This window comes from Centruroides vittatus, unplaced genomic scaffold, assembly GCF_030686945.1.
Source record: "Centruroides vittatus isolate TY-2023 unplaced genomic scaffold, ASM3068694v2 contig_923, whole genome shotgun sequence".
Classification (NCBI taxonomy): domain Eukaryota; kingdom Metazoa; phylum Arthropoda; class Arachnida; order Scorpiones; family Buthidae; genus Centruroides; species Centruroides vittatus.
This window is the reverse complement of record NW_027122610.1, coordinates 1,151,491-1,176,073: the sequence shown is the minus strand read 5'-3', so window position 1 is coordinate 1,176,073 and position 24,583 is coordinate 1,151,491. Positions and strand designations below refer to the sequence as shown.

Below are 24,583 nucleotides of genomic sequence, written 5' to 3'. Positions count from 1 at the left end.
TTTTATTTTTCGTCAATTTTTGACAATATAACTATATGTAACTATTTTCTTTTTATTATTTCAGTTCGTATTATTTTTATTTTTCTCTTCGAGATTTTTGTCAATCACACATGTTGTATTTTCTTTACTTTAACAATTCCTTATTTTCTTCTAAAAGAATGAGATTTTGAAGGAAAATAAAAAAACCGTAAGAAAGTTTTCCAATGTTTCAATTCCTTCATTCTCTTATCCTTCTCTATAAAAATCTCAGATAAACTTATCCATCATTTTTTGTTTTTAACTCTTTTCTCATTCTAATACATTATTTTGTTCTCTAAAGAATAAAACTTAGTAAAACTATTGACAGTTTTCTAAATCTAGGAAGAATGTTACAAATTTTATAAAAATAATTAATGAACTGACATAGATTTAAAAATAAAACAATTAATATCACGTTAACTGATATTAAATAAATAATTATAATTTCGTACAACTTAAAATAAATCAATAAATATATATTAAAGACGGACGAATATCACATCATCCAATACTCAAATAACACAAATATTTACTGAAATTAATTACCTAATATAACTTATTTAGTTAATAATTTATTTAATATTTACTATTTATCTTTTTTTTTTTTTATTTATTTCAATATATTAATAAAGTAAAACAAAAAGTAAACAGAGAAGCAATTCACAAAATTTTAAGTAATTAAACTCCAAACTTATGATGGTCCGATAAACAATATTTACCGCCGTAAATATTGTTTATCGGACCATCCGTAATGCAATTCTCTTGCATTTGTTAATAAAAAGGTTCTTATAATTATTTAAATATTGTTAATTTTCAAGTTAGCTTCCTTATTCGGGTTCTTCTGGATCCACCACCATGACATTCACTAGAATATTGGAGGTATTCTTAGTATTCAAATTTATTTTTTAGTATTCACAGATAGTATTTCCCCATCTCTAATACTATATAATATATATTACATATATAATTTAAATAATTTTTCTTACATTACTAATCAAAAAACTTTCTCGCAGTCTAGTTTTTCAATTTTATATTTAATAAATAATTTTTCTTTTTTATGCGTTGCGATCGTGTTACCGATTTAACAATTTAACTAGCGTCGGATTTACTTTCAATGATGAAAAATTTGACTTACGAAAGAAACTTTGATAAATTATCACGGAAAAAATATATGGAATTTGTTTTTCTTTCGTTTTAATTATATTTGAGAAGATTTTTCTCGAAGTTGTTTAACATTATTTAATTCATTGCGTAATTTAATCCGTACAAAATTTCGTTCAAATACTTGCTTATTATCTTGTAATAAATCTTTCTTAATTTAACTACATTAATGTTATATACAATGAAATTAATGAATTGCTTATTGCAAATTTATTCAATTTTATTTTTATAGAAATAGCACAATAAATTAATAATAGTTTGCATGTATTTTAAATTTCTAGTGTTTTCATACTATTGGGATTATGTTCAAATATATTTTTTCAATTACACTACAGTTAATAAGAGTTTCTTTTAATAATAATTAAGACTTTATATCATTTGCTTAACAATTAATTATTCTGAAAATATATTAAAAAACTATACATATATAAAGTGTAGCATTATTAATTAATTATATATTGTAAAATAATATTTATTTCCAGATAAAAACATTAACAATTGAATTTAAAGCATTTTAAATATACAGTATTGTAGTTTCAATGAGCGAAGAAATGTATCGATATGAATAAATGCTTTTATGCATAATTCAGTTCAGAATTTTAAGTTATAAATGTCAAATAGGTACTTACTTTTTTGAAGGCATCTTCCATTTCTTTCTTTTCTTTAAGTTGCATCATAGATCTATGATAATTGTCTTTTTGCCATTGCTTTATTTGAGTTATTACTTCATTTGCAAGGCGGTCTTTAACACGAATACTCATATCGGATCTCCTCTCTGCTTCGGTAAGAACGCCCTTCCATGCAGCCTCAGTTGTGCCATACTCTGGTCCTGAATAAAATAATTCGGCCATCAATAAATGAATAAAATAAAAGCAGGAGAGTAGTTTTGAGTGTACATCTATCTATTGAATTTTCCAATTTATTGTAAATTTATTGTACACGTTTTACTTTCCCTCTGTTATATATAACAGTATATAACAGCTGGGAAAGTATGGCAATCGGTCAAAAATGACCCCCGCAAGAATTTTACATTTTTGGGCTCAGGACACCTCCAAACGTCAAGAAATGAAAAAATATTCAGGGGTTTTTTCTGTATGTATGGGTTTTTGGAGAGCACAATTTTGTTCACCCTCTTTAAAGCTTAATAACTCTGGTGCTTTTTGTCGAAAATTTCTGAAATTTTGCAAAGAAGTTTGTTTATTAGGGGGATTGATGCTATTGAATTTTGATGATTAAAGGTTGAGGGGGTGGAGGAGATAAGGGTGTCATAGGTATCTCCAGTAGGGTCGGACTTAATGAGGATTTTACTTGTTATTAGTATTTACAATTTTTCATAAAACACACCCCTATCCCCAAAATTAAGCATTTTACCATTAGTTAAAAATATAAAAAAACTTTTTAATAAAATGTGATGACAGATGGCACCACCAAAATGTTGCTGGAAAGTTAAGCAACTTGTTGCTGGATTTTTATTTTTATTATGCACTTACTACCTGTTTTTGTATTAAAAATATTAATATAATTACAGATCTAAATAAATCTATCTCCATCACTCTTTTAATGGGCCTCAATAATAAATTTTGCCTAGAGTCTCACAAATTTTAGGGCCACAAGCAGAATAGTTTAACCTTGAAAAGTAACACCCAAAGTACTGTACATGTTATAACATCTCTTTCTAATGTTAATTACTAATAAATGACTTCATTACACTCATATACATTAATGATATTCAAGGAATCCTTGAATATCAATTATAAATTACTGAAATTGATAAATTCCAGTCATTTTATCTTTTCTTCGACAATCATGTTATAGTGTACCCCAATACTTGCAAGGATAAAGAAAAACAACCCAACATAATGAAAGATAATGTACTATACATATAAATCTGCATTGTATAATGTACAATACCATTAAACTACCTTATCTTTTGATTAAATTTTTTAAATTAAAGCTAATACCATATAGATGATTGCATGATTGCAGTAAAACTTTCTGCAATAATTATAAAATCTAATTAATATTGTTTATTTTATTATGCAAATTAAAAATGCCCTCCTGAGATTTGTCCCTGAATCTGTTCCTGGTTGACAAGAATATATTTGTATATGTTTCAGACTCCTAGAAGCTCAAGGCTGCAAGTAAAACCAAGGTTACCTATACCAAAAATTGCCATTTTATAAAGTGGCAATTTATTTATGGCTTATCAATAAATCATTATTGTCAATTTTGACCAGAGCATACAAAAATAGAAAATAAAACATTTTATCATCTCTCTCATATATTTCTTGAGAGTATCTATAAAAGTTTTAATTGAACAATCCTGTCTTTTATATATTAAAAGCTTGCATTTCAAATAAACAAGGTTATTTGAGATAAAAGTAAAGTAGTTTACAAATCTACTTTCGTAGATATAAAGAGCTGTGAATTATGGTAGAGAGTATGAAGACCCAACTACTTTTGTATACTTTAATACAAATGAGAAAATATACATATATATTGTAAACGATTTAAAAAAATACAATTCAGTAACAAAGGAGGATCATCACCTCCATATTAAAAGATAAACAAGAAAAAAAATATATATGTAGCGAGATTATCAGTGGTGGAATTAATAATACGACGATACAAAATGGTTCAGCCAAACCATGACCTGGCGTCTAAAACCCATAATCTAAACAACTGTTTTAATTATAGTTTGGGTGATTCTTCTTCTCAATCAAAGCATTTTTAGAGATGCAAATCCCATCTTTTGTGGGAGTGGAAGTGGGACTAAGCAGCAGAATTTCAAACAGCTCAGAGTGAAGATCAACCTGATATATATGCGTAATAGTTGAGTCACATATAAAATCTATGAAGCACACGTTTACTGTTTGACTTTATATTTGATTTTAGTATATTAGATACATAAGGCTGGTTGGTTACTCCGCATCACTCTTAATATTAAAAATATCAATTAGACACCCAGTAACTGAAAGGCCAGAATTAATTTCTACATTTAGAAAGTGAGATCATGTCAAACTAATTATTTTAGTAATTAATTTTGATAACTTATCTTAATTCTAATCATTTTAATTGCTTTACCACTGCTTAGAAATCATTGTTAATCTTTCTAATCAATTTTTAAACAATATTTTAGTGAATCATGTGTCATTTATACGTTGCCAAATTTAGATATGATGATAATGTCTTGAAAATTCAATAATGCATTTAAACATAGAAAAATGTTTTATACATTGTAAAACTTTTTAATAATTTATAAAACTGCAAATGAAATAACATTGTATTTTTACAATTAACATTTGCATACAACCTTAGAAAACTGTAGAAATAAACTTTATTAAGCAAAACACTAACATTTTCCATCATCTTTATTAGACTAATGTCCCAATATAGAATGTTTTTAGCACCTAATAGAATAAAATAGAACGAATGTGCCAAACACGATTTAAATTTGAAAAATTGTAAAAAGTTACATCATCACTATAATTAGTTAAATATGCTTTCTACTTATTACATTCATTTCTGCTGCTTTATAAGGTTATATATGAATGTTTGTTATATACATTTCTTGTTATATGACAACGTCTATGATCTATGTCCATGTCAATAAATTCTAATTTTGAGATAATTAACAAAAACTTTTACATAATATTTTCCATATTTTCTTTTTTGGTTTTTCTTTTGATGCCTGGAACACAAGTGTAATTTGTAACAACAAATTCTACTTGGATCTGTTTTGCATTAGTTAGAACAGTTGCTTTTAAGCAAACTACATGATAAGGCTTTAACACCAAAATTTGACAGATCACTCTTGTTCTGAGGTCATCATATATCAATAATCTAGAGCGAAAACCTTGTAAATCTTACCCCTTAAATTTTTTGGAAAAAGATAACATATACTGTCTGTTGGCGTTACGTAAAAATAATAAATTTTTAAGTAACGCCGACAGACAGTGTCATACGTTACCTTTTTTATTAATATTTGGTGTGTATAGCTATTTAAAACGCTACCAAATTTCATTTTGTTTCCCAAAATGTTGCAAATTTGACATTACTAGTTAATTCTAGACCATTAGTATTGTAGAAATACTATTAATTCTGACAAATATATTTTTTTCTAAATAATTATATTAAAGTTGAAATAATGCTCTTAATTATAAATGCACTTAAATACTCTTATCTTTCAGATGGTGTTAGATAGTAGACTAAGTAAACCAAGTATTTGTAATTAGTGTAATCAAGTAACCTAATTTGAAGTATTAGACTAAGTATTTGGAAGTATCTAATTTTAAAATATATTCTTTAAGTGTCATGTCTGCAAGGAATCATTTCTAAACTCATAACTAATTTTAGAACAGCTTACAATCTTTGCAGAATGCTGAAGGATTCTGACAGAGATCAATTCTTATTAAGATGTTTATTAAAGATTAGCTCGGTTTATTTAGTTTTGATTTTCTGACCATTATAACTTATAGTTCCCTGGTATACATCATCAGAAACAGTATTTTTAGCACTAATTTATCTTCTTAATATTATAAAAATCTGAGTTTTCACTCTAAAAAGTCATATTGAATATCATCAACTTCTTTATTACCTTTTTCAATTAAATCATTCCATTTTTTGGACCAGCCACGTAAATTTTTAGCGTAAGTTTTCTCTATGTCGCTTCGTTCTTGTATAAGTTGAATTAGATCGTTGCAAAGTCTCAAACCGTCCTCGATACGTTTTGTTGTTTTTTTATAATTTCCGGGTTCCCAAAAGCTATCACTCGAGGCGACTAATCCCGCGTCGTCACTATGATGCGACATGATGTTAATATTAAAAATTCTGAAACGATAAAAGGTACATAAGTATTTGAATGTAATCAATAACAATTCTGTAACAGTAAATCATTAATATATAATTGATACTTGTTATAGAAGTTTCATGTTTGAAAAAATGATTTAAAAAATAAAAATTAAATAACTATAATGATTGTATTTCTCATTAGTATACTTCAGTAAACAACATAATTGTTCCTTGCATTTCCTTACACAACATCTTATTAAATAATCAATAAGAAAATTGAATAAATAAATATGTGGACAATTGAAAAGTTACTAAACAATCTTAAATACATTTTTATTTTATTTTTGTAACCTCATATTCATTCATTTATACTAAACAAAGACTTACTTTATATATTTAAATACATAAATTTCATATACAAACAATAATTGTACAGTTTGAAAGCTTAACAGATATATAAATTGCTAGTAATATAGGAAATGTTTGCACAACAGCAGTATTGGAAAGTAAAAGAATCAAACTTACAAAATATATCAGCTTAAATTAGATTAAAAATTGTCTGTAATTTAATTACCAGTACCATTTAATGACAGAATAATTTAACAATTTACTACTAATAATAGAAAACTCATAACTTATACAGTAACTAGTGAAACATGCTGCAATGAGAATGTTTGCTTTACTACATCAACACAGGGTATGTGTCATTTACCTTTGACCCTGAAGAAGAGCGGTGACCTTAGTCGGGTCATGTGTACTTAAGACCTAACATGTGCTCCCTTACTACATTTTATTCACATTTTATACAGTGATGCAGCCACTTTTAGCGTGTAGCAAATAAGAAATTTATTGCCCATATCACGTGTTTCTGTAATAGACATATTACGTGATTGCTATTTATAAGCTCCATTTTTTTTTAGTGAGTTGTTATAAAATTTGTTTCTCATTAGTTTAAATATAACTCTATCGGATAATTGGGCTTATTATACCATAAACGATGCGCAATTTTCGTTATTAGGTTCTAACTTTAGACCCTAATTAGCAATTACAGGCAATATGATTAAGCTGAAAGAGCATTTCTATAGAAACAAATGTGGTTTAAATTGATTTTTTTTAAAAGAAGAAACGATTAATTAAAATTTTTTACTTACTTAAAAAGAACTTTAAGCCATTTCAATTCGTGAAATGTACGAACAAAGGCCAACGTTTCCCGTAGGCGTACTTTTGTACAATCACGTCATTGATTCATTTTTTAAGGTATTATTCATTCATAAACTCCTAAATGAATGAAAGTAGACCTATGTCCTACTTTGATATTTAAATTCTATTGAAATACACTAGAGTAACATACACGTACAGACCACATAATGACCGGTAAAAGTCTATAGCCCTGTTTTCTAGTATGCGCATCCGTTCTAAAGCCTATAAAAATTCATTTTATACAATAAAATACAGGCTGTACCTAGATTTTTAGTAGATAAAAATCGAAGAGCCAGATTGCAAAATATCTCATTTATAACTGTGTAAAATAATATCTGTGGCATTGTAGACGAGGAGAAAATTGACAAAAAAAAAACCAGCCATTTATAATCATTTTAAACCGATCAATAGGAAATAATATTCTCGGATGTCTGTAAAGATTTTGATTAATGTATTCAAAATCATTTAATCTACAGAAATTATTTCCACACGTCGCATATTTTCCATCCACTGGCACCAACTTTACATACCAAAGTCATATATATTCAGTTTTCTAAGGCCGAATTTTTCAGTTTTATAAGTAATATTGACTCGTGTATTTATTTTTTCAAATAAAAAAAAAATACAGAGAATATTTTTCAAGAATATTCCGGTAATTTCTTCGATAAAATGGCATTTTGGTATCATTAGAAACGTCGTTAAATCCGTAATTACCCAAGAAAACTCTTAAGTTGCAGCTGAAATTTTTGGTGTTTTCAAAGTTAAATTCTCTAAAAAAAATCGATAAAAAAATTATTTGAAGTTATCAGCCATTTAATAATCGATAATTTACACGAATTTTCATAATATTTGATGGAGAAATTCTTTTAAAAAATCGCAAAATTTGTCGGCAGTGGTAAATCTAAACGATCGATATCGTTACTTTCAATGTGACTTCTTAATAAGATTAATGCATGGACACATATTAAACTTATGCCTGTTGAATATTATTAAATGCCTATTGAATAAATTTCCTTCAGGGTCAATAAGTTCTTAATTTTTAATAATTTACAACACTTCAACTTGAAGAGAATCTTTGAATTCGAGTTTAAATTAAACAATAAAAATTAATTATTTTCTAGTAAAACACTACAAATTGATTCTAGAATTTATTTTTATTCAGTTTTGATCTTGAATTTTATTCTCTAGAACAGCAGCAGATTTTAATTTATGGACCCTCTCGAAGGTCAGATGCAATGGCAACCCCCAAGGATTCAATCGATTTATTTGGGTAGTAGAGGAATTCCTAAAGATTATTTGGAAGTCGAGGTACAAATTTATTTTTATTGTAGGCCTATATAAATTTATAATGAAAAGTAATTATGTAATAGTAATTGATATATCTGAATTTCAATAATATAAAGTAAATCATACAGTCGAATCCCCAATGACGGCCACCTTTTTTGAGAAGCTTAAGAGAAAATCCCTAAAATAACTCAAAATGACGGCCATTTTTTTATGTTTCCATCATGTCCGTTGTTCACAGGTTTGACTGTAATATTAATTCCTATTTAGTTTCAATGGCGCGTTATTCATATGGGTAAAAAGGAGAATTGACTGAGGCCTTCGCCTTCAGAGGGCTTCAAACTAATCTATTATGTGGACAAAAAGGGGCAATTGACTGAGGCCTTCAAACTGATCTATGGGCAAAAAGGGGCTATTGACTGAGGCCTTCACCTTCAGAGGGCTTAAAATTATATGGGCAAAAAGGAGCAATTGGTGCAACTCACTAACAGAGGGTTCCAAACTGATATATTATTAGAAAATATTTTCCCCAAAAAAATTCCCTCCACGAAAAACGTCTGAAGTCAGTAGCTGTACAGTATATTGGGCCCCCTAATTCAGATTTGCTCGGGCCCCGTAAAGCTATAAGGCGCCACGGTTTAATTTTTATTGGGCTGCAATCAAATTGCAAAAATTCCAAATTGCCGACCAATAGATTCCCACTAACGTCCGTCTGTCCGTCTGTCCGTCCGTCTTCGTTAATCTCAAGCATGGAGTCAGACAGATAAAAATCGAGACCAGATACGGAAAGCTCGGACCAAAGGCCCGATTAACAATATACAAATTTCCTGTCTGGACCGGAAGTCACGCCATATTTTTTTTTAAATTAAAAATAATAATAATAACAATACGATTAAAATTGCAGCACTGTATGCTCGTTGTTACTTCGTATCAATGTAGAAAGGGGTCGATAAGCAAAAAGCGTAGGGGAAAAAATATATATGTATAGAATCTATAATCATTTATCTTAATTGAAAAACTTCTGTGTGTCTCGACTGTTTAATAAACTGTCCAACAAAATTGCATCCTATTTACGTTTATGAAATATAACTGGATGCATTAGACACATCTTGTTTGCAAATTGAAGCCTGGACAACTTATCCAGGAAGTAATAACTAACAATAGCGATCATTAACTGACGAAATAATTATTTATTATTATAGAATTATTCTTTATCAGTTAGCAAATTTCCAGTTTCAGCAAGTACTTCGATCATTTGAGCGTTATTTAAATCAAGAATTGTCTCCAGGACCACAAGGAATTTCGACTTTGATCCTCGTTTTTGGTAGATCGGCCAATTAAAAATGGTGTTATAAATTGTAAAAAAGGTCGAGAACACCGATTTAAATCACGAAAAAGTTCGTTATAAGCGATAAATATTTTATAAATAAAATTTATTCCGTATTTCTTAACGTGGAAGCGTGTCGGCATACGGACGTGACGTTAAGAAAAATTTATTGGGGAGAAGAATGATAAATGTCTTTGAATTATGTAGAATCATGAAGTTGCATTTTTTGTAATTTATATTCAAATTTATAAAATATTCTCTCTTCTTCCTCTCGAATTTTTATTCAAAATTGCCCAATTGCCACTGGTTTATATTATACGTTATAAGGGAAAAAAAATAGAGAGATTTACTCCGTATCCATCATTTTATCAGATGTTGAACGGAGCAAATAATAATAATAATAATAATAATAATACATCTGAACAATAAAGATATATACATAGTAATTTTTCAAAATAATATTTTACATAAGAATGAATCAAAGAAATATACACTTTTATTCAAGCGTAAAGCAAAAATGTGACTATTTTTTTATGTAATAATACAGTAAAACATATGAACAACGGCTCCAAACAAAATAACCATTGTTTGGAGGTTATTGTTGTTTAAAAAAAAAATGGCTACTGTATTTTACGTACAATGCAACCTCGATATAGTGAATGGAATAAACTAAACCGTTCACTAAATCGAGTGGTCACTGCAACAAGAGTCTACTGTACTTTACAAATCTGTATTTATAAAGTTACTAGCTGCTTTGCTCGCGCTTTTTATGAAGGGTTTTATAAAGTTGGGTGGGAAAGGGTGTTAATAACAATAGACTTAATATAAATAGGGAAATTGTCCCGTATTTAGGTGTTACAAACGTGAAAAAAATGCGAAAAAAACTCTACGTGGTCATCCTATTGGCAAGGCGTGAAATCACCACTAGTGTTTTATCCACTCGGGCACTGGTAGGCTTTAAGGGTAGTTGAGGAAGTGAGGTTCCACAGTATTTTTCTATGGTGTCGAAGAATATTCATGCCAAATTTGGTGTGGATACACTGAAGGGTATAGAACTCATTACACAGTTATACATATTTTGACTCCTATATATATATATATATATATATATATATATACAGTGAAACCTGCTAAACCGGAAAAACATTGGGTGCCCTGCAGTCCGGTTTACACAGGTTTTACTGTCTAAATTACTCTTTAAAAAATGAAAAAAGGCAGTTATTTTTACAATTTTTCCAATCTGTAAGCGTAACACGTACCTGAACGTAAAAGTTTAGTTAAGTTTATCAATTCAATCGCTTTATCTACAATTTTATTCTTGGAATAGTAACTCGGTAGATACATGGAAATCTATTTTACGTATGAATATAAGGAAAAAATCCTTACTTAAATTTAGAAACAGTCATCAATTTAAATTACTTTTAAACTATATTTTAATTATTTTTTCAACGGATCGATTGTATATTATAATTTATTTTTAATTCTAGTCATTTCCTTTCGAATCTTAATTAGGATTTTCTTTATTACTCGATTGCATTCAAATTTTCATTAATGGTAGTCTTTATCTACTTTTTTCCCCTTTGTTAGTATTCTAGAAATGATTGAAAGAACTATCAGTAATTGGATTCTTTTAGGTTACTGCATGCGTTACGTGTGCTGCATTTAAACGTAACGCATCATCACGTCGATACTACAAGGAAAAAAACACAAAAAGTACAAAATATACTTTTCCTAAATGCTTTTTGTACTACTTTTTGCTTTTATTTTCTACGTACAATAAAACCTGTTTAAAACAGAACCTTAATAAAACGGAAACCTGCCTAAACGAGAAGAATTCTTCGGACCACTGCGATTTTCTGTGTTAAAAACAAATCCGTTCGAAACGGAAACTTGTCAAACCGGAAAATATATTACGTACCCATACGAGTCCGGTTTATACAGGTTTTACTGTACATATACTTTTAGTTACGATCTTACAGCCCTTTAAAAAGCTGAAGGGTTTCATTGAATTCGTAGAGCTCCTGAAAGTGTTCATAGGGTTTCGCTGGCTTCGTGGAGTCTTTTAAAGTATGGTTCATTCATGAAGAACCATTTAAAGTACGTTGAAAATGGGTATTTTTTGCGTGAAGCCCTTTAAAGTAGGGTTAATTCATAAAAGTCCATGAAGGTCTTTAAAATATTTCAAGGAGTTGATGGAATAAGGCAATCAACGCATGGACAATCTTCCAAATGGGTGCCTCCCTAGAGGACTTTCTACGAGAAAATGGTCCCTATTTAGGTGTTAAACAGGTGAAGAAAACTGAAAAACCCGCACGTCGGTCGGGTGCGAACCCGTGACAAACTACCACCGTTCAGTGGTTTTATCCACTGACGGGTTTCACAAATTCATGGAACCCTTAAAAATGTGAATTCACGAAAATCAATGAAGCCATTCAAAATTTCCCTTGAATTTTCAGGCGATTTTCGTGAATTAATTGTAATAATTTAAATGGCTTCGCGAAATCCCGAATATTCCCATTCCCATTTACAGAATTTTCGCAAAAATGTATTAAATCGTTAAGAAGTGTTCAGTTTATTGATTAAAGATAAACTCGGTTAACCTACCATCAATAATCAATATAGATGATATTGTTACATAGGAAAAAACCGATATTGCTTTAGCTACTTTTGGTAATTACGAAATAAAAAATTAATATAATAAAAATGATACTATATTAAAAAATTAATTAGCAAACGAACCTTCGATAACGGCCATTTATTCAAAAATTTTTAATAAAAATGCATAGAGAATAACCTCGAAACGACGAACATTTTGAGAACTTTTTAAACAAGAATGCGTAGAGAATTACTTCCAAAAACGGACATTTTTGGGAATTTTTTAAACAGAAATGCATAGGGAATAACCTCCAAACAACGGCCACCTTTTACGTTTCCGTCAGTGACCGTCGTTCAGAAGTTGGACCTCACATATATTTTAAGAAATAAATAAAATCCGCATTAAGAAGAAAAAGAATAAATTCCTATGAGGAATTCCTTCATATAGTTTTCTCGAAGAGTATTTTTGAATTTCCTTTTTATTGAATTGCTTTAGAAAAAATTCCTTTCACTTGGTCGATGGGAAACTTTCATAAACAAGTAGAGAGACGAGTGAAATATTTCTTTGAAACTAATCTTTATTCTTATTTTTCAAAATAAAAAAATAAAATCTCTTCTCCAAAAATTCCCGTTTTATCGACTAAAATTCTTACAATTTACAGAAAATAATATTAAAAAATATATATATATAAATATTCCATTAAAATCGTATTAAATTATTATTATTTAATTAATATACAATTTCAATTATACTTCTGCTATTAAAATATTAATTTTAACGTTTCGTTCGTACGTTTGTCTGCCCGTATTATTCATTAATATCTCAAAATGCATTAGAGATGGATCTATGAAATTTATCTTTATATTAGATGCGTATTTTTCAATGATTACAATGCTATAACGATTTGTCGGTCTGTTCGTCTGTCCGTATAATTATTTAAATACCCAAAAATCCTCTATAGATAGATTTATGAAATTTTCAGGATAGTTTTAAGGCTTTAAATGTACTCTTAGAATAACTGAATAACCATACGAAGTGGAATTTTTGCATTAAATTGTAATGTTATAAATACGCATTATGATAAATTAACGTTAAATGTTAATTAAGCGAAGCAATATTTATCTTTTTATCGAGTTTTAAAACAGTAAAGGCATTATAGAACTCATAAATATTAATAAATGATAAAATATGCAAATTGTAATATTGGCCAGAGTCCAGTTAAATCTTGATACAAAATACCGCATAGCGTTAAAATATTAAATTGCAAATTAATTTCCACGATAAGTTTAGTTTAATTTGCAGAGAATTAAACTTGTTTTAATCCTGTTCCTATATTTAAAGTTTAATGTTTTAAAATATTTGACGTAAATTTGATATTTCCTCTTAAAAAAAAGTGAGGTAATTAAGTATAAAACGTTACATCCTAAAAGCTAAAATTACATAGAAAGTGCACTCTAGAAGCAAAAATTACATAGAAAATTACATTCTAGAAGCAAAATATACGTCTAGATAAACAAGTTACAAGAAACAAATTACTACAATATAGAGCAAAATTCCGCTACGAAAGGACATAAATTATGCATAGAGCAAGCAATACTTACAGACGAAACATCGTAAGAAAAGCTCGAAAGCTGGTAAATATTTATAAAATTTGTAAACTTGACATTGTTATTCCCGATACAAAACGCTGACAGTACCAAATTCGGGAAAAAACAAATTGTCTGGCACATACACACGGAGTTATCCATAGAAAAACAAAGAATGAAATGTTGGTCAAGTTGCCAACAAATTTTATATCAGACATTCGTGATATAGACCAGAATATTAATAGAATATCTAACTGTAATTCAGTTCTAAAATGCCCAAAGACTTGGAAACAATAGAATTAAACACGAGAAATTTAATTGCAACTAAATAATTTTATCCCTCCTTTATGGGCGTTTCACACGGGATGCCCTAAAGAAATCTCTGTATACGGTAAAAATTTCTACAAAACGGAACCTTAGTAAAACGGAAACCTGCCTAAACGGAAATAATTCTTCGAAACAGCGGCTTACTGTGCTAAAAATACTGTTTAAGACGGAACCTTAGTAAAACGGAAACCTGCCTAAACGAAAATAATTCTTTGGAAGGGAGCTTAAAAAAAAAAAATCCCTGTTTTAAAGCAAAAACCTGCCAAACCGGAGAAAGTATTCGTACCGTACCAGGTCCGGTTTACACAGGTTTTACTGTACATAAAAAACAATGGATAATTTAAAAAATAGCGTAAGAAGTTTACATATCAGGCCACGAAACTAACAATCCTCAACCATTTAGCTTTATTTACAAGGTACTAGAACTCAGTAAAAGAATTTCCAAATCGTTAATATCACTAATGCATTCCATTATATAAATTCCAAAATATATAAGATGCAGATTTCCAAAATTCTTCATCCTTATAAATCTGCTCTTTTCCAATCATTTGTGAATTCTTTCAGTAAACATACCATTTCTTCTATCTCACAATTTTAAATTACCTTAAATTCTTTTAATAATAATTAAATTATTTAATCACTTATATATTATTTTAATTATACAGTAGGGCCTCTCAGATCTCAAGACGGGTGTAGAATATTTACTTTTTTGAGGCCTCTACTTTATTAAAACAAAACAAAACTGTTTTAAAATGGTTTTTTCTTAATATACGAGGATATAATGTCACGAATAATTTGTAACAAATATCTTAAGGCAGGAGGACCTCGAAGCATTCCTTATAAATTAGTATACAACACTATATAATGCTGTATAATAGTTTAAAAAGAGCATACTACATAATACAGTAGTCCCTATTTAAAGTATTATACAGTAGTCCCTATTATTACAAATTATTATACAACATTATGCAGTAGGCCCTATTTATTTCAAATTATTATACAGCATTATATAGTATGCCCTATTTAAACTATTATACAGTAGGCCCTACATATTACAAATTATTATACAGCCTTTTATAGTATATGCCTTATTTATTACAGATTACAATACATTATACAGTATGTCCTATTTAAGTAGGGCCTATCAGAAAGGACCACACTCTGGTAGGGCCTTAACGTACTGCACTATTGTATATTTGTAAAGAAATTATTAAAATAAAAATGAAGAAGAGTGCTTCTTGAAGAAGTTTTGATATTATTAAATTATTTTTTTCCATCAGCTACAGCAAAAATATAAGATTAAAACTTTCAACAAGACTGGCACTTTAAATGGAAGTGCAATTGATTTTCTTTATGTAAAAAAATAAATCAGGAAAAATAACATTCTCTTTCAGATATATCTAAACCAATAGAACTAGTATAAAAATATATTGTTTGTAATTTCATTTTAAAATATAAATTTAATGGCCAAAATAGTCTTTTTATAATATTTATTTTATAAACTTTAATCTTTTAAAGTAGTTTAATTCAAAATAAGAAGTATTTCTTTGTAGTAAACAGAGAATTTTTCTTATAGTAAGTCACCATTCATTGTACTTCAAACAAATCCTTTATAAAAAAAAAAAAACAAGATGAATGCAACAAATTCTTTAAAAATTTATAAAAGAAATAATAAAAAAGGAAATAGGAAATTTTAAATTTTCAAAACTGTAACGAATTTTTCCTGTTTTCCCAATTTAAAATTTCTTTTATATTTTATAAATTTAAAAATTCAAGGCTTTTTTTATGTAAAATATTAAGCATTCTTTTATAAAATTTAAATAGTAATTTCGATTTTCGGTTAATACGTGTATTTTTTTTTTATTTACCATATTTACATGAAGAATACCCATGTTTTATACGATTTAAATGGGGGTGCGGGTTATTAAATTGCAATTATGAACTGGATTATGGAGCAATGGCTTCATAATTTAGTTCATAATGGCTACGCCTCATCAATTAGTGGAGTTTTCGGGTTTTCTTCGTATGCCTAACACCTAAATAAGGGTCAGTTTCCTGTAGGAACTCCTCCCGATCCATCACTACCAGAGGATAAAACAGCTAAACATCGATCATTCGCGGGTTCACGCCTCATAAAGCTGGCTGTGAGGAGTTTTCTGGGTTTTCTTCACCTAAATAAGAGCCCGTTTCCTATAGGAAGTCCTCCCAGGAGGCATCCCACTCCTTGGCATATCGTACAAGTGTTACATTGCCTGATCCAATCCAATCGATTTTAAAATTTGAATTTTCAACCATTTAAAACTCTGTAACTTGAATAATTTTTGTAAATTAGGAAAATGGATGGAATAACGTAATTTATAAGTTTATAAAGTTTATTATAATTGTTATTTATGAACAACTGAAAGGGAATTTATCCCAGATTTAAATATGAAAATATTGTTAACTTGAGCGTAATCAGTTTTGCTGATATTGCCGATCTCATAATGACTTTTCGAGCTATAAGCTGAGATTGTCGTAACGAATGAGTGTTATAAATTGTCCCTATCTCGTACATAAAATGTTGGATTCATTTTTCGGCTTTCTAACACGACGTATTTCTGATAGTTTAATGAGAATTTAGCCATTAATCTACGTTTACTAAAGCCGTTTTATAGTATATCTATAACTAAAATGATGTATGCAGATTAACAACGACATCAATTATAACAAAATGACGTTAGCTTCGCCCAATATCCTTGACAATTGTTGCAACAACTGCTACATTGAAAGATTGTTGCAACTATTGATTTTCAATAAGTCTTGGTTTCAACAGTTAGACTGAACGATTCATTTAGTGGCTGACCTAACATCAGTATTGTCTTCAATAACTTATTCTCTACTACATTTAACCTTTTAATAATTCACTATTTATAACATTATATCGTTATAAATGTAATACATATACAATTTTACAGTTATAAATATAAAAACCAACATAAAAGTTCATAAAATCAAATAAAATGTATGACACAATATGGCCGACTTGTCCATTTCTAAATTACAGATCTTTGCCTTTCGTTATAGATAAAATATAAAAGAATAAATTTGAAATTTAAATAACGTTCTTAAACTCTTCTTTGATTTATCATTCGCCATTTTTAATATAAAGGAAGTTCTTATTTAGATCAGTTATTTAAAGGAAGATACCATACTTAAGGTCAATATAGGATATACTGTGTTTATCGAATTATTGATTACATTCGTTTTAAGTAAGTTCTGCAGCAAATATTTCCATATATCTCCAGTTGAAAATCGTTATAAATTATAATAATATGTATTAAAATATAAAAAATATAAATACATATATTTTAAAAAGTCGATAAAGCCATTTTTTAAGCCATTATATTACGCTTTTACGTAATACTTTCCTCACTGGATTGCAAATTTAGACAAATGAAACGTTAAAAATTAACTTAAAAAATAAAATAAAAATAACGTAACACACACAGGGCTCGTATATATAGCCTATATATATTAAAATTATAATTATAAAAATCTTAAAGGGCTTTCTTATGCCCTTTAAATTCAAGCCTTTAAAGCCCTTACTTGGCTTTAACTTAAAGGGCGTAAGGGAGCGTGTTACGTCAGAAGAGAGTATAGAAGGGCCCTGGAATCTTAGTCTTATCCTGGGTGGCCCAAAAACGGTTAACCTCGATATACAGTACTTTAATCATTGTTAAAACCGATTCGAAACAGCTACTTGTTATACGCTTCATTGTTCGCCATTTTGAAACAGATATCGGTTAACTGACCCTGTATATCTGTAATACTTATCACTCGAGAATATATACAGTATATATATATATATGTTTTTAGTAACCCGATCGAAATTTTCATAAACTATTTTTATAATTATCGATCCATCTCCAAACTTTAAGCCCGGGTGGATTTTGATAACATGTATAAAACTCCCAAATTGACTAACAGATGTTTCTGATTTCCTATTTTTTAAAGGGAGATGTTCTTATCAGATCCACTCTCACTTTTTTTTCCGTTTTTCTGAAAGCTCTCGATCAATTTTGATGGACAGACATCAAGTTATTCTATGACAGAATAGGTAGAAATATGTCATGATTCACTCCCCCATCTTGAGTTAAATTTAATTTCACTTAGTTTCTTGTAATGACGGTTATCGAGTCGCCAGACAGCCGGACTGGCTCCTAAACTGGAGTGAAAGCTGACGTTTTTAACCTATAAACGTGTTAAAATTGCTATAAAATTCTTACTCTTAAACTAATTTACGAAATAAAGAAAAATTACGTAGAATAGACTAAAATAATAAACCTTTCTTTTAAAATTTAAACAGAATTTTAAATTAAAATTCGAAAATTCTGTCTTCGAAGCTCCAGACAAACATCAAACAAGTCTAATTACTAATTAATCGATTCGTTGAACTAATTGAGTAACTTCTGTACAGTTATAAAGGCTGTTTAGAAGTCCAATAACTGTAAAATTATAAAATATAAATGAAATATTATACAGTAAAACCTGTGAAAGCCGGACTCGCACGGTTTGGCAAATTTCCGTATTTAACAGGGTTTTTTAACGCAGAAAATCACCTCAACTTCGAAGAGTTCTTCCCGTTTAGACAGGTTTCCGTTTTATAAAGGTTCTGCTTTGAACAGGTTTTACTGTACTTTAAGGAGCTGTACGAATTCGAGAAAACCCTTCGATTATTTTAAGAGCTATGTAGATACAGGTAAGAAAATCATATATATATACAGTAAAACCTGTGTAAAGCGGACTCGCACGGTTTATCAGGTTTCCGTTTTATTAAGATTCCGTTTTGAACAGGTTTTACTGTATCAATTACTTTTAAAATGATAAAAACATAAAGATACACATAATGCGTACGAAATAACCTCCAAATAACGACCATTTTACTTATACAACTGAGGGAAAGTATGGCAATCGGTCAAAAAGAAAAAGGACCTCCCCGAAGATTTTTACATTTTTGGACTCGGGAGACCTTGAAATGTCCAGAAATTTTGACAAAAATGTGCAAAAAATTTGAGGTTTTTTTTTATGTTAGTGTGTTTGGGGCTCCCAATTTGAGGCTTAAGAACACTTGGACCTTTTGTCGAAAATTTCTGAATTTTTGCAGGGAGGTTCGTGTATTAGAAAGGTTGATGCCATTAACTTTTGGAGGTTAAAGGTCGAGGGAGTGGGAGATAGAGGGGTCGCGTGGAGGGATTTTATAATAATTAATACATTATAAAAAAAGATCTCATAACAGATGGCGCCACACGCAATTTTAACTTTTATTACCGGGAAAGTTACCCAACTCGTTTGCTGGAATTGTTTTATTTCCGCCAGTAGCCGTAGTTCGCAGGTTTAATTCTATTTTAAAATTACAGCGAATTCTTGGTATATTGATCACAGTCTTGTATGTAAATTATCTATACCTTTACATAATTTATAAATATAGTCAAACCTGTGAACAACGGCCACTGACGAAAACGTAAAAAAAAATACCCGCTTTTGGAGGTTATTTTGTATACATTTTTGTCCAAAAAATGCATATAAAGTAATGGAAAAAAAAATGGCCGTTGTTGATAGGTGGCCGTTCTACCGTAACTTATTAATAAAATTTCAACAGTTGTGTACGAAATAATTCTTTTTTTTTTTTAATATTATAAATGAATTGTAGTTGGATTTTAATTTATTTCCTTGAAATTTCAACAAATGTTTCCTTTATTTAATTAAATATTTATTTATATATTAAATAGTGAATTTAATAAAAGTAAGTATTTAATATTTTATTACTTTTCTTACAAGTTTTGAATGAAAATCAATTACAGTTTTCAATTTTGATGCTTTTAAGAGTGGCAATTTAATTTATTTCGCTTCTTTTCCCTTGTCATTAGAACCTTAAATAGATTTTTATGTAATTATTTTCAAATATAAGAGAAATTTCTATTGTAAACATTGTTTAAGGCGCTTTTTTAAAAGCACATTCTTAAAATCTCTGTTATTTTTTTGGTAAATATGTAAGAGAAACAGAAAGATAGGTATTATCAGGGCAATTTGGGCCAATTTCCAGGTGAGGGCACCTCAAAATGATACAAATTAAATATTTTATTGATTTAATTCATACATTTTTATTGTTTTCTAAGGGAGTGAGGCACGACATATATACAAGCTTCTATACGTTTTTATAGATTTTTAAATTTTAAATCTTTTTTTATAAGTTTTCAAGATCTTAAAACAGGTTTTTTTTTAGCATTTTCCCCCTTCTTTTTCTTCTCTTTTATTAATTAAATCCTATTCAAAGTATACTACGCTTTCTTTCTTCGTTATTCCTCTTTCACTGATTAATGGAGGCGCGTATAATTATTAAAAGTAGCGATGGAAGTTTTTTGTATGAAACTGTTAATTATTATTATTAAAAACAAAAAAAAATTATTTTAAAAAGTTCTGAAAAAAATGGCCGCTGTTTAGAGGTGAACGTCGTCGAGAGATGGCCGTATTTGGGAGGTTCCGCTGTATTGACCAAATGAATTACTATAATGTAAATTTATTTTACTTAATTTAACAAAAATATAAACTCTTAATTATAAAAAAATGACACGAAATATCTTTGGAATTTCCATATTATCACACTTTAACCAATCATAAAATTTTGATTGTTGTCAAGTCTTTTGTTAACTCTGTTCAATGGTACCATAATTTCACTCGAGAATGTATGTAGAATTTGTTATTAAATTGTTTAAGAATAATAATAATAATAATCTTTTACTTAATTAACAATTTTCTGAAAGTTTAGAAGAAGTCAAGTTACAAAAATCCATATTTATGATTTGTAAACTTAAGACACGACACGCGAATAATACAAAGTTGCTGATGATTTTGTTCCGTTATGAGAAAAATAATGGATACAATTTACTTTCATGGCTTTAATAGTGTCGTTAAATACTTTTTTCTGAAGTTTACTAAACTATAAAATGGCCACAAAGTCCTCCTATGCATGCGATTGTGTTCTAGATTAAGTATATGTCTGGATATAAGAGGGAGTTTGATCACTTGTATTTAGGTTTATGACCTCTTCAGTCAGTATTCTAGGCATTGTGAAAGAGGAAATTTCTTAATTCCTCCTTATAACAGGTAAAAATCTAAACGTAACTCTTTAATAGCGCCGTATCGTCGACGTGAAAGAGGGTATTCGGAGGAAAATTAAAATTTATGTAGTGAATGGAGAGGGTGCGTACAAATTACTTCTAACTAGGAATATTTTGCGGCCATTCTAGATCTTTCAAATGCTCAAACAATACTGTTATGTGGGAAACTTGCCTAAAACGGAACGCAACGTTATGCTAGAATTGTTCGTTTTGGCAGGTTCATTAGGCTTGATGAAGAAAATGAGATGTTACGACTCGTGTTTAAAGCTATTACTACTAAGATATTGAAAACACAGATGGGAAAACTTGTATAAGAAGCTGTATAACCTGCATAACATAACCTGAATCGATACCTGAAAAAACCGTTTTTTCGTTAGACAGGTTCCAGCTTAAAATGGTATTTTATATAGAAAATCGTTCTGTTCCAGGGTTTATTTTCCGTTTTATGGAGTGTCCGTTTTAGAGAGGTTTTACTGTACGGTATTTCTTTATGCTATTAGATAAAATATACTGAATTACCGAATATGTAATGGCGCATTATAGCTTCGTAAGACCCAGACAAATTTGAATTAGGGGATCCCATATATTGTTGACTTCAGACATTTTTCTCCAGGGATTTTTTTGAGGAAATATTTTCTTATAAAAGATTGGTTTGAGGCCTCACCAACACGTGGCCCCGAACAAATCTTTTAAAAACTCATCGATGTAGTAAGAATATCGAAAATTTAAAATTGGTGCCATATCTGAAGACCCTAGATTGTCGGTGTGATGCAGGCGCAGAGCAAATGCTGATAACCCATTTTGCTTACAATTTAAAGATTGTTAACTCTTCTTTAAGGTTTCATATTATCTGAAAGAAAATTTAGGTGGCACTTTACAAAATTTCTAGAAAATCTACCCCTTTATAGCAGGCCTATTTAGTTTATTACATTCATTTTCCTATTATTATTATTCCTCTTATATTTTTTTAAGTAATAAAATAGTTTCTACATCTACGTGATGTTATCTGAGAGTTGAAAATATGCTAATGAGGTCATATTTTCATCATTTTACTTTACACTAAGCAGAAAATTTACATTATTAAACCTAAGTTAATGAACTTATTTAACGTGTTATAAAGCAAAAATATTTTACATTATTATGAATTACTTCGTGATTTTAATATTAACCTGAAATATTTTTAAGGAAGATGCTCGGAAAAAATATAATCTTACAGCAGTAGTATTTATTTACAAACGAAGACCCGATCCTCCCATTATCTTTGTAAATAAATGCATAACTTATGCCACGTACAGGGCCCCGATAGAATGGAAGTTGTTGGTGACTTGGAGACTCTGCTTATACAAATAACATAATATTAATGTAGAAAAAAAAAATCTAGTATAAATGTTAGTCCAATGCCAATTTTTAAATTTTTCTCCTTTGATGGGCCCTCTTAAAGCTTATGAGCTCCGGCTGCACCCTCCTCTCGTAGGGCCTGCATTATAGATGAAGAGCAAACATCTAAGAGTCTACTCTTCATCCACAGTGATACAGGAACAAATGCCAATTTACATGTTCTAATAGGGCCCTCCTAATATCTTTACTGTCTTAAAGTTATGTGGAATTTAAATAAGTTTTGTCTATAAAATAATTTTATTATGATTACTTTCTTGTGACCAGCAATTTCAAACTATAATTAAGAATGTTTACAGTGTTGATTACAACGTGGACACCTTTAAATATTAGTCTTTTAACTTCGTTTTATATGTAATTATGTAAGTTAACACAGAGATAAGCATTGCACAATAAAATATTTTCATTGATGATAAAAATTTCCAGGAAAACTTTACATTATGATGCAATTATTACATGAATTGCTGTTTGTTAACATGCAAAATATTCATTTTGTAATAAACATTAAGAAACTTTCTATACTTTAAGTATTGGCTTTAATATTCTATACGTGATTTTAGTTTGGTTTATTTGGCACACGTGGGCGATCTGCCGAGGGGGGTGACTTTCTATGGGGGTCTGACCCCTTACAAATGCAAAGAAAACCAGAAAACTCCACGTGCCAGCCCGTTGGCTAGGCGCGAACCCATAGGTACACGTGCCCATCAGTGTTCAGTGGGCAACCACTGAACACTGATGGACACGTGATTTTAGCAGAGTTGTTACGAAATCCACGAAGTTCTGGCTCTACATAGAGGCATATAGCGGATTTGCGATGCTCAATAACCCACGGGCTCTCCAAATACACAAAGTATACAATTATATGTAACTTTGGACTGTCAAACCTCGATATAACGCTCTCCTATATAACGCTAAATAGCCAATCAATGCTCGTGAATTTGGTGGAATACAGTAGCTTGAAAACTACTGTATTCCACCAAATTCACTTCTGAAAGAATAGGGATATTTTGATGTGACATTTCCAAATTCACCTTCTAAGGATTAGAGATATTTTGACGTAACAGCATCTCCAAAGCTGCTGTCACGTCAAAATATCCCCCGAGAACAATCGAGAATACATTAAGACAAACCTAAACCATTATCTCACGATTCATCTTCATTTTACTTAATGAATTCCTCGGTGGTTACTTTAACATAACTATAATACTACGTAATGAATGATAACTAAAGTGAAATAATTGTTTCCTCCCTTTAATTTCGAGTATGAATTGTCATAATTTGTCAGACTATCTTACAACGTTACATAAAAAGTATTCATTTTACTTTTCGGAAAGGAAAATATAATTACATGCAGTAAAATCTGTCTAAAACGGAATGCCATCTCACCGGCCAAAATCTTCCCTTTATGCAGGTTTCTGTTTTATACAGGTTTTACAGAAGAGTAATTGTATTTAAAACTTCTCCAAAAAGTCCGTTTCCGCGTTAGACAGGTTCCGGATTATAATAATATTTCGTCCCTCGTCTCTCCGGAGACTTATTTTCCGTTTAAGCAGGTTTCTGTTTTGTACAGGATTCGTTTTATTGTATTATTCAAGATTTAAAAAGTCATACTTTGTCCTTTTTAATTTACGTTTTTTTTATGATTTACACTACGTTTTCTTTTTAATCTATATTAAAAACAACAATAAATTATAAAATTTTGAAATGTTTTTTTTTTTTTTTTTATATATATCTTAGAATA

At 29.5% G+C, this 24,583-nt stretch overlaps 1 protein-coding gene across 3 annotated transcripts in view; it reads right to left on the bottom strand.

Annotated features, from left to right (window-relative positions):
• LOC136984560 (protein kinase C and casein kinase substrate in neurons protein 1-like) overlaps positions 1–24,583 on the bottom strand; it is a 65,654-nt gene that overhangs the window by 24,609 nt on the left and 16,462 nt on the right. For 2 of the 3 annotated variants that reach the window (XM_067281603.1, XM_067281604.1), the window contains exons 2-3: positions 5,777–6,009; positions 1,809–2,008 (exon numbers count right to left, since the gene is read on the bottom strand). In XM_067281603.1, coding sequence (XP_067137704.1) covers positions 1,809–2,008; positions 5,777–5,990 — 414 coding nt within the window. In that variant the 5' untranslated portion in view covers positions 5,991–6,009. Of the gene's footprint in view, positions 1–1,808; positions 2,009–5,776; positions 6,010–13,978; positions 14,195–24,583 lie in introns of those variants that run through there. The other variant, XM_067281602.1, reaches the window with a different exon arrangement.